Source organism: Blennius ocellaris (assembly GCF_963422515.1).
Source record: "Blennius ocellaris genome assembly, chromosome: 17".
NCBI classification, from domain to species: domain Eukaryota; kingdom Metazoa; phylum Chordata; class Actinopteri; order Blenniiformes; family Blenniidae; genus Blennius; species Blennius ocellaris.
Window position 1 is genome coordinate 870,710 of NC_137666.1, and position 13,574 is coordinate 884,283.

Sequence of the window (13,574 nt, forward strand, 5' to 3'; positions counted from 1 at the left end):
AATTGTATTTGTGAGCTAAAAATAAGAAGTCATAAATACTTTATTTGAGTTTCTCTACAGTATTTATTTTACAACATTATTCAAGCACATGGAACTTACAGGTTGTGGATTCCTTCTGAACTTTTTTTTTTTTAAACTCTCCACCACTGATGTAGATAATATCCAATAAAGAAATGCATCTTTTACAGTATGAGACTTTAATGGGCCCAGAACGACTTTAACGGGTTTGACATTCAGGTTTTACGACACTTTACGCACTGATAAGAAGCCGTGTGTTTGTTTGACCGGAGGATCTCCTCCTCCTCCTCCTCCTCCTCCTCCTCCTCCTCCTCATTTGCATGTCTGCCCCCTTTTCGTCGAGCTGCTGAATATTCAGCAGCCGTGGAGCCATAATAAGACCGGCCTCCAGCAGGGGTGTCAGCATCCACCGACTCTCACCAGGCTGCTCTCAGTCTCACCTCGCCTGGGACCTCCTCTCACTTATTATCCGCACCCATCGAAATATCTATTTATTTATTTATATATATATATATATATATATTTATTTGAAGGATGTCTTTGAGGGGACCGATCCTGCGTCTTCTCAGATCGCACGCGGGCCAACGCGTCCAGCAGAGCCGGGCTCAGTCCGTGGCGGTCCTGGGAGCTCCGTTCTCCAGGGGACAGGTAAGAAACAGACTTTTATTCACAAATTGGGGGGGGAATTACATTTTTTTTTTTTTTTTTAAAGGGACGCAGATTTTATTTTATTTAATTTTTTAACACCTATTTTATTTGTTTCCTTGCAGAAGAAGCGCGGCGTGGAGCGCGGCCCCGCGGTCATCCGGGATGCGGGTCTGATCGAGAGGCTCTCCAGTCTGGGTGGGTGAGGACGGAGCGGCCGCGTTACATAACCGCGGGGGGGTGTGTGGGGGTGGAGGCGGCAGAGAAAGACGGATGGGTGTTCCCTGTCCCGCTGCATCTCAAACAGATCTAACTTCGGGCTTTCAAAGCCGGTTACGTCACCGGCGGACCGTCAATAATCACCGGGCATCGTCTCGCGCGCGGGGGCTCCGGAGGGACACGGTGTCTCCTGGCGTTCCGCCACTACTCTCTTCTTCTCCTTTTTATTGTTTTTGGTGCTGTCGTGTCACCTGGTCGCGGTACTTTCCCACCGCCACCGAAGGGAAGTGACAGAATGACACACCGAGCAGCGACGCGCCATGAAGGACGTTCCGGTTAACGTCAACGCAAAGTCGGGATCTTCCCGTCTATTCCGAGAACCACATGTCTGCTTTATCATGCAGGGAGGGGGGGGGGGGGGGGGGGGGGGGGAATGAGGGGATGGGGGGTATATTTCCACTGCAGCCACGATGACAATACTGTGTTCCACGTGGTCGCCCTGGAAACGCCCGCGACGCACCGGAAACACGCGCCGCTTTTGTTCCGAGGTTACATTGTGTTGGAAATATGCCACCTTTTACATAATCAGTCCTGGAGGGGGGGAGTGTGTGTGGGGGGGGGGGTACACTGGTAAACTTCACACTGCTGGACCCAGAGTGGTTTTTTTTTTAAAACGTGTAATATTTTCAGTTTGGTGGAATCTGGTCAACATTTATTAATTATTAAATTACACTCAAATTTGCACGTTTCTTAAGAGGAGCAGACGAAACACAACATTTCAGACCCGAGCTGCGATGCTAACAGTCGCTTTAAGTCAGGATGACGTTGTGAATTTATACAAAACATGCTTTTTTTTTATTCGAGGTATTTAGCTTTGAAGTTGGCTTTGTGTTGAGATCCTTTGTTCTCACACACAAAGTGCAGGCAGGAAAACCATTTCTATTCTTTTATGACATTTCATGAACTTCAATTTTTTTAAAAAACACTCCGGCAAACAGGGTCCTCTTATGCAATTTAAGTACGTAATAAATTAGTAAATAGAATTACATACATGCGGGGGTTAAAATAAAAATAAGTAAAATATAAGATAAAATAATATTAATAATGGAAATATTTGTCGAGACACATACCCGTATATAAGCACACCTACGTCGTTGTAACAAATGTGAAAGTAGAACTATTGTAGTAACTTTTGGTACAAACAATACAAACACTGAGTTCATATTTAAATTGTTATTTGAGATGCATGTGGCCCCTGAACTAAAACCCCTGGTTCAGGGACTTATTCTGCAAACGTCACATCCGTTAAAGCAAAAGCCAAAGTGTGTTTTACTCTGGAGGGGTATCGCCCCTCAGGCCTTCCTGTCAAATACTAGACGCAAACACATAATAATACAAACCACACAAAAAAGATCTTTTTTTTAACAAAATTGATTCACTGAAGCTGCGACTGCAGGGGGATGGAAAAAAAATCAGTGTGTCGTGCAAATTTCTTCATACATTTAGTATTAAACTAGTGTCTGAGAGGGTGATTCCTCTTCCTCTTCCTCTTCCTCTTCCTCGCACTGTGCAGAGGAAATAAAAGCTGCACTGGGCCTGATGATGCAATAGTAAAGAAACCTGCCATCAGATTTTGGGAGCAACCAAAAAAAACAAAAAACCACCCCAGCCGGGATCTCCTCCTGCTGGGAGGAGCGTCCAGAGACACACGTGGCAGCGACGAACTGACGAGGGAAACAGTTTGGTATAATTATACACGTGTGATGTGGTTTCCCAAGGCGGGGGGGGGGGGGGGGGGGGGGAGCGCCGCGACGCCAGGATGGAACAGATGAAGGTCACTGGGTTTGCGATTTCTGCGGGTTGCAGTTAAGAGGCCAGAGGCTCCCGGCAGGATTCACGTCTTTTCAGTGTAATACATGATAAACATGCGGCGTGATGAAGGCGCTCCGCTGTTCTGAGCATCGGCCGCTTATCTGACCTCTCGTAAAAACATTGTTGTTGTTACGCAAGAGGTCGAGTCGCACTGATCTGAATCTGTGGTTATGAGACGAGGGCCAAGGATGTCGGGGATCGTTTCTCACTCCGATTAGAGTAGAGTAGAGCTTTATTCCTCCCCCGGTGGGGGGGGGGGGGGGGGGGGGGACACAAAACTTACAACAGCTCAAGGTAAAAAGGTGCAGAACTTATAAAAGTATGGAATTAAAATATGTAAACATGTGTAAATATATAAACAAGAGCACAAAACAATAGAATATGTAAAAATAAAATATAAAACAATCCAGTAAAAAGAAAAATCCTCTAAAAATAGAGAAAATTGCAGGATCGATATACACGACAGCAAAAAGTTTGCGTCTGGAGTTTGTTTGAAGAGTTTCGACGAGAGAATTGTTTGGTTTTCTTTTCCGATCTGCTTTACAAGCAAACCTTTTGGCTTTACTTGGACGCGATACGTCAAATTAATTGAGAAACTCAAAGCAGGAGAAGGAATATTAATGTATATTAATGCTGTCTGGAGCTCCAACTGCATTCAATCTGATTTTCCCCTGCTGGTCTGAGAATAACAGGCCGTCCCCTGTAAAGGCTTCGTCAGGTTGACCGTCAGCTAAACTCACCACTCTTCGCTCTCACGGACTTAATTTTAGACGCCACTTGCTGCCATCTGTCACTTTCAAACGCGCTCCTGAATTTACAAAGGATGTTGGACAAGGTTGCTATTCCCGTCCTGGCTGCCGACTCAGACCGGCAGAAGGAACCCGAACTCCGTCTTCAGGGTCTCGTGTTTCCTCGCCTGTTTACTCCGTCCCCGAGTCCCAGAGTCCCCGAGTCCCCGAGTCCCCGGTGTCCGGCGAGGACGGGGAGGACGGGTGAAAGCCGAGCCGAGCTGGGAAATGGGACAAACTGCTCCGTTACCAATGTTCCAACCGGCATTGAATGACTCAGACGAATTCCCCCGTCAGGTCACTGTGACGGCCCGACGGGCCTTTAGTCCAGAGTTTTACAACCACGGTGCCGCGGAACACTGGTGTTTCCTCCAGATCGTCAGGTGAGCCTTGGGAAATTATCACATTTCACTTTTTTTTCTAAAAAACATCTGCTCTCACAGCGACAGTGTGTTGCAGAGTAATCCTGTATAAATACTCTTCACCACTAGAGGGCAGCACAGAACTTTGCCGGTGAAATGTAAAGTGACAGACGTCAGTGTGGTTCATCTCCACCTCCTGCTACCATCTTGTATCAAAGTACTGTGTCAGTGACAGTGATGGAGAAGTTTTTGAAAACCAGGATCTCAGCTCTTCATCCATCAGGTCCAGGTTTCACACTGAGGGAGGCACTATTAAAAAAAAGTCCTTGGTTTCTGGATTTACTGGATTCCTGTTGATAAAACTTTGATGAAAATGACTTTATATTGTTAATAGAGGCTACAGAGTTTCACTTTTTTTTTTTTTCACAAATATGTTTATTGACATTTTCAATTTAAGGACAAAACATATAAAACACACACACAAATAGAACAAAATGAAATAAAATCCCTCCCCCCCACCCTAAAACCCACCCTACACTCAGTTACAACAAAATGATTTTCTACAGATCAAAGTCTTTTTACGAGGCGTAGAAAGGGAAACCGAATGTCTTTGAAGTCCTCCAGTTTGCCTTTGGCGATATGTCAGTTTCTCCCAGGCCAAGTTACTGGACATCATTTTAATCCACTGTTTCACTCCACGTCTTTCTGTTTCCTTCCATTTCAAAGCAATAACACATTTTGCCTGCACCAAACCAAAATTGACAAGTTTAAGAGTTTCCTCCAGAGTTTTCCAAAGAAAAAAAGTGTGTCTTGGCTCAAAAAAAGGTTGAAAAACACTGTTTTAAGCTTCACAATTCTTCATTTAAAAAAAAGGCTTTTATTGTGGCGTTCTTTTCCTCCCCAGACTACTCCGTCCACGACTTTGGCGACCTGAGCTTCCACTACCCGGAGGAGGACGAGGCCGACATGGACGTCAACTTCCCGCTGTCGGTGGGCGGGGCCAACAAGATGCTGGCGGGCGCGGTGAGCGGGGCGGTCGGCGCCGGCCACACCGTGGTCATGCTGGGCGGCGACCACAGGTAAATAAAAAAATTTAAAAAAAACAAACCTTTCTTCAGTCACGTCACATCTGATCTCCACGTGAACGTTCGGAAATCTACGGCCAGTTTTTTGCGAGTCGGATTTCTACGACTCTGCAACTTTCCGTGGACGAGTTGGGACGAGCGTCGACATTTTATTTTGAAAAAATTTAATAGATGGATGACTTATATAATTTATGTTTTGTACACATTTTTTTTTTTTTTTTAACAGTTTCATGTTTGGATATTGTTTCAGGTTTTGACTTTAAACATTGAACTTTTTTTTTCTTCGTTTTTTAAAGTTGGGTTCCAAATAAAAAGATTAAAAAAAAAAATTTTTATAAATAAAAAAATAGATGACCTATATAATTTATGGTTAATCTCACCTGAACACTTAATTATCTTTCTATATTAACAATAGTTTGTATTATATGTGTAAATATAACAGGAAGGATGTTATCTAATAGTGAAGACTTATATATATATATATTTATATATTTCCCAACATGCCTGTTCACACCCAATCCAGATATAAATATACCTACTATCACCTGTGTATAATCCCGTTTACAGTGTAAGAAACATCCTATAGTTTCGTCCTCCTTCCTGTATTTGGTTAATATTTTAGGTCTTTCCTTTTTTTTTTTTAAGTTGAATTTCTTATTGGGAACAGATAATACAGATATAACATGATATTACATTCCCAGGTTTTTAAATACGCATCCAGCATAAACTGCAAAACAACATATGCATATATAGTTGTACACATTTTTTGTTGTTATTGTTGTTTTTTTAAACAGTTTCATGTTTGGATATTGTTTCAGGGCTTGACTGAGTTTGACTTTAAACATTGAATTTTTTTTTTTTCATTTTTCAAAGTCAGGATCCAAAATAACAATAAGAAATCACCAGTCGAAACGATATTTACAAATCCTGTGTGTGTGTGTGTGTGCTTGTGTTTGAAATAAAATTAAATCAAATGAAATTGCATTAAATTAAAATAAAATCAAATCAAACTAAATTAAATTGAATTAAATAAAAAAATTTAAAAAATCATTGACAACAAAAAGAAATAAAAAAACGAAAAAAGAAATCACGTCAAGTGTAAAACACGCAGCGTCAAAATTCTACGTTCCACACAGCCGCAGTGGCGTTTTCACATCCTGTATAATCGCAGTCGTATTTGTATATTCGTACTTCATCGCCCACATTTATCAAAAGCGCTTCAGGAGGCGGTTTGGCCGCCGTGAAGTCAAACGTCCGACGTGTTTTCTGATGTATATTGGAACTGATATCCAGTGAGAGTAAAGTAACAGGGACCAAATATAGTGCCTTGCCTCAGGCGGGTGTCAGGTGTCTGCAGGAACACACCTGCTGGCCGCCGCCAGATGTTGACCGCGCTGCTTCTGGTTTCCCCTTTCCCCAGCCTGGGCCTGGGCTCGGCGGTCGGCCACGCCCGGCGCTGCCCCGACCTCTGTCTCATCTGGGTCGACGCTCATCCAGACCTCAACACGCCCATGAGCTCCCCCTCCGGAAACTTCCACGGCCAGCCGGTGACCTTCATGCTCAAGGAGCTGCAAGGCAAGGTGAGGAGGGGGAGGTGGAGGAGGAGGGGGGGGGGGGGGGGGGAGGAGGGGGGGGGGGGGAGGAGATGAGTCAGGCTCACGATCATTAATAACTTCTGGTATCAGTATCGGTTAATTAGAGAGAAAAAGACTCTTTGTGCTAATTTTCCCACCAGAAAAAACTAAATCCAAGTTCATATTTCACTGAGTGGATAATATTATTATTATTATTATTATTATTATTATTATTATTATTATATGTTGTATTAATTTTTTCAATAATTTATTTGTTTATTTTATTATTTAGGTATGTATGTATGTATATACAGTGACAAAGACATCAGTGTAAGGTGCTGAAAAAACAGGTGTGTGTGTGTGTGTGTGTGTGTGTGTGTGTGTGTGTGTGTGTGTGTGTGTGTGTGTGTGTGTGTGTGTGTGTGTGTGTGTGTGTGTGTGTGTAAAATAGTTGGAAGGAGTGGAAGAGGAAGAACATTGAAATAAAATAAAATGAAATTGCATTGAATTAAATTAAATTAAATTAAATTAAATTAAATTAAATTAAATTAACAGTAAAAGTAAAAGTAAAAGTAAAAGAAATTAAATTAAATTAAATTAAATTAAATTAAATTAAATTAAATTAAATTAAATTACAAAAAAGATCATTGACGACAAAAAGGGGAGAAAAACCCCCAGATAATGCCAAAGAAAACATAAATGACCCATGAAGGGTGTACACACAAACGTGAGTAAATTAAAATAGTATATATATAAATAGTAAATCAAATGCTATAAATAGCCCTGGAGTCCAGAGAGAAAGAGAGGGGGGCTCGGCCAGGCGGTCCTGGGAGGACGAGGGCGGATGGGGTTTCATTGGTCCAGTGGGAATGTTGGCTCTCACCCTGTGGGGGGAGGAGGGGGGGGGGGGTATTGGGGGAGAGGAGGAGGAGGAGGAAGAGGGGGAAGAGGAGGAGGAGGAGGAGGAGGAGGAGGGAGGAGATGAGTCAGCCTCACGATCATTAGTAAATCCTGGTATCAGTATCGGTTAATTAGAGAGAAAAAGACTCTTTGTGGTCATTTTCCCACCAGAAAAAACAAAATCCAAGTTCATATTTCACTGAGTGGATAATATTATTATTATTATTATTATTATTATTATTATTATATAAGTTGTATTAATTTATTTTTTTCAGGTATGTATGTATTTATTTACAATGACAAAGACATCAGTGTAAGGTGCTGAAAAAACAGTCAGAACGATATTTACAAATCCTGTGTGTGTGTGTGTGTGTGTGTGTGTGTGTGTGTGTGTGTGTGTGTGTGTGTGTGTGTGTGTGTGTGTGTGTGTGTGTGTGTGTGTGTGTAAAATAGTTGGAAGGAGTGGAAGAGGAAGAACATTGAAATTAAATTAAATCAAATGAAATTGCATTAAATTAAATTAAATCAAATTAAAAATAAAATAAAATAAAATTGTATTAAATAAAATAAAATTGTATTAAATAAAATAAAATTTTATTAAATTAAATTAAATTTTATTAAATTAAATTAAATTAAATTAAATTTTATTAAATTAAATTAAATTAAATTAAATTAAATTAAATTAAATCAAATAGCAATAAAATTAAATAAAATTAAATTAAATTAAATTAAATTAAAAACAAAAAAGATCATTGATGACAAAAAAGGGAGAACCCCCCCCCCCCCCCCCCCCAGATAATGATAAAGAAAAAATAAATGACCCATGAAGGGTGACCACACAAACGTAAGTATGTCAAATAGTAAATCAAATGCTATAAGTAGCCCTGGCGTCCAGAGAGAAAGAGAGGGGGGCTCGGCCAGGCGGTCCTGGGAGGACGAGGGCGGATGGGGTTTCATTGGTCTAGTGGGAATGTTGGCTCTCACCCTGTGGGGGGAGGGGGGAGGGGGGGGGGTATTGGGGGTCACTGAACTCCACCATTCATGGGTCGCCCCTACTTGCCCCGCCAGGTGCCGGAGATCCGCGGCTTCTCCTGGGTCAAGCCCTTCCTGTCCTCCAGAGACCTGGTGTACGTCGGCCTGCGGGACGTCGACCCCGGAGAGTAGTGAGTTGGTTTTTTTTTAACAAGTGCAAGTTTTTGAACGTCTCGTTACGCGAGACCAGCGAAAAAACCGCCGCCTGTGTCCGCCCGCAGCCAGATCATGAAGGCGCTGGGGATCCAGTACTTCAGCATGCGGGACGTGGACCGGCTCGGCATCCAGAGGGTGATGGAGGCCACGTTTGACCACCTCCTGGCGAGGTAAACCCCTCGCCGTGCTAACCACGCCCTGGTTCTGGCGTGCGCTTCGTACGCCGAGCTCACCCTCCGCCGCTTGTTTGCTTTTCGTTTGTTTGTTTTGCCATGCCGGCGCAGGAAGCAGCGGCCCATCCACCTGAGCTTCGACATCGACTCGTTCGACCCGTCGCTCGCCCCCGCCACGGGGACGCCGGTGAACGGGGGGCTGACCTACCGGGAGGGGATCTACATCGCCGAGGAAATCCACAACACAGGTACTGTAGTTCCCACTGAGACGTGGCCTTTAGCTCGACGCTCCATCACTTCTCCGCTCCGTCATCCACGTCGTAAACAAGTAAAATAAATATATATAAAATCCACAGGCCCACTGGTGAGGTTTCACAGTTTACTGGTCAAAGAAACAAACAAAAGGGTGGGACAGAAAAAAAAATGTCCAAAGGTGTTCCAGGTTATGTAAGTGGTCCGTTAAATCCCGTCAATATGAATCTGCCAAGACACGAGAGACAAAAGAAAAAGGGAAGAGAGAGAGAGAGAGAGACAGAGACAGAGACAGAGACAGAGACAGAGAGAGAGAGAGAGAGAGAGAGAGAGAGAGAGAGGCTCCACTCTCACCTGCCTGACTTCCTGTCACAGGTAACCCCCCCCCCCTTATAAAAATAAGAAAATTAAATAAAAAAATATAAACAAAGAAAAAAGGAAATAAAATAAAAATAAAATATTTTTTTTAAATTAGAAATAAAATTTTATAAAAAAAATTAAGTTTAAAAATTAATTAAATTAAAAAAATAAAAGATAGACAGATAGATTCTACCGCACCACTGGCAAAAGCAGAAGGAGGCATAAATAGTAAATAGGCAAAGGTATTCAGATCCATATTTGTAGTGTCCATATTTAAAATTAAAAGAAAGGTCATGACATTTTTTTTTTTTTTTTTTTAAGTTGTTCAAATGAGGCATGAGAAGTTTTATTTAACTGTAAATTTCCGAGCATTTCAAACAAACATTATCCTCCTAAGATCTCAAGACAAATATTAAATAATAATAAAAACACCTTCACCTGGTTGCAGACTGACGAGTTCTCCGGGGTTTGGGTTCGCGGGCTCCGAGAACCTGGCGAGGTTTGCGGGGTCCGAGAACCTCGTGAGGTTCGGCCAGCGAAGGCTGAGCATTTAAAACAAACATTATCTTCCTAAGATCTCAAGACAAACGTTAGATAATAATAAAAATACCTTCTGGTTGCAGACTGAAGAGTTCTCCGGGGTTTGGGTTTGTGGGGTCAGAGAATCTCGCGAGGTTTGTGGGGTCAGAGAACCTGGCGAGGTTTGTGGGGTCAGAGAATCTTGCGAGGTTTGTGGGATCCTAGAACCTGGCGAGGTTTGCGGGGTCAGAGAACCTCGTGAGGTTTGTGGGGTCAGAGAATCTGGCGAGGTTTGTGGGATCCTAGAACCTGGCGAGGTGTGCGGGGTCAGAGAACCTGGCGAGGTTTGCAGGGTCAGAGAACCTCATGAGGTTTGTGGGGTCAGAGAACCTGGCGAGGTTTGCGGGGTCCGAGAACCTGGCGAGGTTTGTGGGGTCAGAGAATCTTGCGAGGTTTGCGGGGTCAGAGAATCTCGTGAGGTTTGTGGGGTCAGAGAATCTTGCGAGGTTTGTGGGGTCAGAGAATCTCGTGAGGTTTGTGGGGTCAGAGAATCTTGCGAGGTTTGCGGGGTCAGAGAATCTTGCGAGGTTTGTGGGGTCAGAGAATCTCGTGAGGTTTGTGGGGTCAGAGAATCTTGCGAGGTTTGCGGGGTCAGAGAATCTCGTGAGGTTTGTGGGGTCAGAGAATCTCGTGAGGTTTGTGGGGTCAGAGAATCTTGCGAGGTTTGTGGGGTCAGAGAATCTTGCGAGGTTTGTGGGGTCAGAGAATCTCGCAAGGTTTGTGGCATCCTAGAACCTGGCGAGGTTTGTGGGGTCCTAGAACCTGGCGAGGTTTGTGGGATCCTAGAACCTGGCGAGGTTTGTGGGATCCTAGAACCTGGCGAGGTTTGTGGGGTCCAAGAACCTCTTGAGGTTTTGGCCAGTGAAGGCTGACGTCGTCCTCCGTCTCGTCTCTCCGTCCCGCAGGCCTGCTGTCCGTCATGGACCTGGTGGAGGTGAACCCCGCCCTGGGGCCGAGCCGCGAGGCGGCCGAGGCCACCGCGTCCCTCGCCGTGGACGTCATCGCGTCGTGCCTGGGCCAGACGAGGGAGGGCGCCCACTCGTCCATCGACGCCATCCCCTCGGAGAAGAAAGACACAGAGCAGCTCTGCCTATGAGAGGCGGGAGGCAGAAGCCACGGACTCTTTGGAGCCACGTCGCCCCCTGAACCATTCCACGAGTTTGAGCACGACGGAGGAAAACGAAAAACAACAAAAACACAAAACACACGCCGACCTGTAGCTTTGGGTTCCCGCCTCCGTGTGAACGGGCGTCACACGGCGGCGCCGGTGGCGGCGGCGAGGCGACGCCCCCCACCAGAACCACTGTAGTGAAACGACCGCCGACTGAAAACTGCAATAAACTCTTTAGTTGTTTTTTTTAAATCAGGTGTTTTTAACGCGTTTGACTCGTTGAGGGGACGACGCTGCAGGCCGAGGTTCGCCGTCTCGCCGCTTTGGCGGTCGGTGTTTCGCGATGCGTCGTTGCCGTCGGACCAGCTGTCGTTACTGTACTTTGAATTTTAGTGTCTTTAGTTTACTTTTGTATTTCATCACTGACTTCTAGCGGAATAGTGTTGAACGTTTGCACCGGTAGTTGAAAACTACCGCCAACTAGCGATGACCTTTGTTTTGTTTTGTTTGTTTGTTTGATATTTGACTTGACGTGAACACTGGAGGACGATTGTCGCGGTTGTAACAAGAGAGCTTCTATTTTGGTCTTCCATAAATGTGGTTCCATTTTTCTTTTTTGTACCCGTTTGTATTTGTGTCTCATTTATTCTCCTCACTTTGTTTCCATTCGATTTTAAAAAACCAAAACAAAATCTTCCTTTTCTCGGTACAAAATACTTCCAGTGTGTTTATTACATCAAGAAAACACAGAACTGACATTTCACTGGTACATTGAAGATTCATGGTGGTATTTTTAAACACTTAAAAGTTGAATTTTAAAGTGAGACTCACTCTCAACGACATATTTTACTGTTTTAGGGCCAAAAAACTGTAAATGAATCATGTCAGAGTTGTAGTGAAATAGTTAATAAACTTTAGATAAAGCAAGATACTTGAAAAAAAAAGGATATTTGTATGAAAGGTGACAGGAAACCAGGAAATTGTTGGAAATTATTTTAAGTGTAAATGCTCCAGAGGGGAAGATTCAGCTTTTATTTTGAAAGCAGGTCAGCGCGTGACCATCCAAACACACGGAGTGGCAGCGTTAACGCCACAACACTCTGTTTAATGACAAACTTCACTGAATTCTCACAATTACGTCGTTAAAAAAACGCCAAATTTTTACTCGTATATTTTTTTCTCTTCGTTTAAAATTGCCGCTTTCTATGCAGGCGGGTGAAACGTGAGGCCCCTGGAGCAAAAACCAGCCTGGAAGAGGCTCCAATCAACCAAACCACCAAGAAAATTATTTTTAAAAATGTCTTAATTCAGGAGAACTTTTCTGGAAATTTCACTCTTTTGCACCTGAAGGTTGAATTCAAATTAGATTTATGTTGAGATTGTTGTCACTTTGTCAAGTCATTAGTAAATATTCACATTTTCATCAGATATTCTCGGCGTCACAACAAAGAAAAGCTTTAAAGTTGAACATTTAAAGTCCTAGTGAAATGTAAAATACTACTTTGCAAAAAAACGATAGTTCTACTTCTAAGGTTCCTCCGACTCTGCCCCACCACTGTTGCACGAAATCGGGGAATCCTTCTCCTTTGTGGGCCGCTGTGGGCGGAGCCTATGTGTGACGTCACGAGTTGTGTTTATATCGGCTTGTTTCCCTCTTAAATATCCAAGTTTTTACAGTGTTTTGAAGTTATAGTTGGCGTTTTATGAGCCTTGATGAAAGATTGAGCCTGGAAGAGACCGAGAGAGGAGGAAAGGAGCACGGGTGGCTAGCAGCTAGCGGGAGCCGCTAGCTCGGGCGGCTAGTAGACGATCAAGTAACACCTGGACTCGTCTTCGGTGATTCCACAGTCAGAAAAGCGTTTCGATCCAGGAAGCCGGTCGTTCTGCCAAAAGTCCGGAGCCTCAAAGCCTCAAAGGTGAAAAGTGGCGGCTGCTGAGGCGAGGAGACGAGGACGAATGGAGGACGAAGCGTCTTCTGCTTCCTCAAACATGTTCCAGACGGGGTCACCGATGGCAGAACCACCTTCTGTGTCTTCTTCATCAATCACTGGGTTTGAAATGACCACGATGATGAAATCTGGTTCAATTCAGCCTCTTCGTGGTCAAAACTCTGATCCTCCATAATGTAAACACAACTTGGGCGTGTGCACAACTCGTGATGTCACTCTGTTATTGTCAGAAGCTCCGCCCAGCAGAGGAAATAGCGCCGCTTATCGGCTATTTTGTCGTGTTTTAACATTTCACCCTTCAGCCAGTTAGCATGAAAAATGTTCCTAGAAGCGACACCAGAGTGTTTTGGAGGTCGAACTTTCATTTCACCGGGACTTTAAAGTTGATTCTGACACTATTTTACCGGTCCGGAGATGAAGGTGCGTCGTATACGAACCCCGAACGACAAGAAAAATTAGCGTTTCAAACTAAAAGCCTCAGATGTTTCCCCCCCGACAA

At 43.8% G+C, this 13,574-nt stretch overlaps 2 protein-coding genes across 3 annotated transcripts in view; one reads left to right on the forward strand and one right to left on the reverse strand.

The window, feature by feature from the left end:
• Positions 1-437: 437 nt before the first annotated feature.
• On the forward strand, positions 438-11,747 carry arg2 (arginase 2). Its single transcript, XM_080512835.1, has 8 exons — positions 438-666; positions 789-861; positions 4,809-4,983; positions 6,410-6,569; positions 8,532-8,626; positions 8,717-8,821; positions 8,936-9,072; positions 10,921-11,747. The coding sequence occupies exons 1-8, from the start codon at positions 553-555 to the stop codon at positions 11,109-11,111; spliced, it is 1,050 nt and encodes a 349-aa protein (XP_080368961.1). The 5' UTR covers positions 438-552; the 3' UTR covers positions 11,112-11,747.
• Positions 11,748-13,058: 1,311 nt separating this feature from the next.
• Positions 13,059-13,574, reverse strand: part of vti1b (vesicle transport through interaction with t-SNAREs 1B) — a 12,381-nt gene continuing 11,865 nt past the window's right edge. For both annotated transcript variants that reach the window (XM_080512838.1, XM_080512837.1), the window contains one exon: positions 13,059-13,574. This exon is cut by the window's right edge and continues 860 nt beyond it. The gene's annotated coding sequence lies outside the window, so the exon portion shown is untranslated.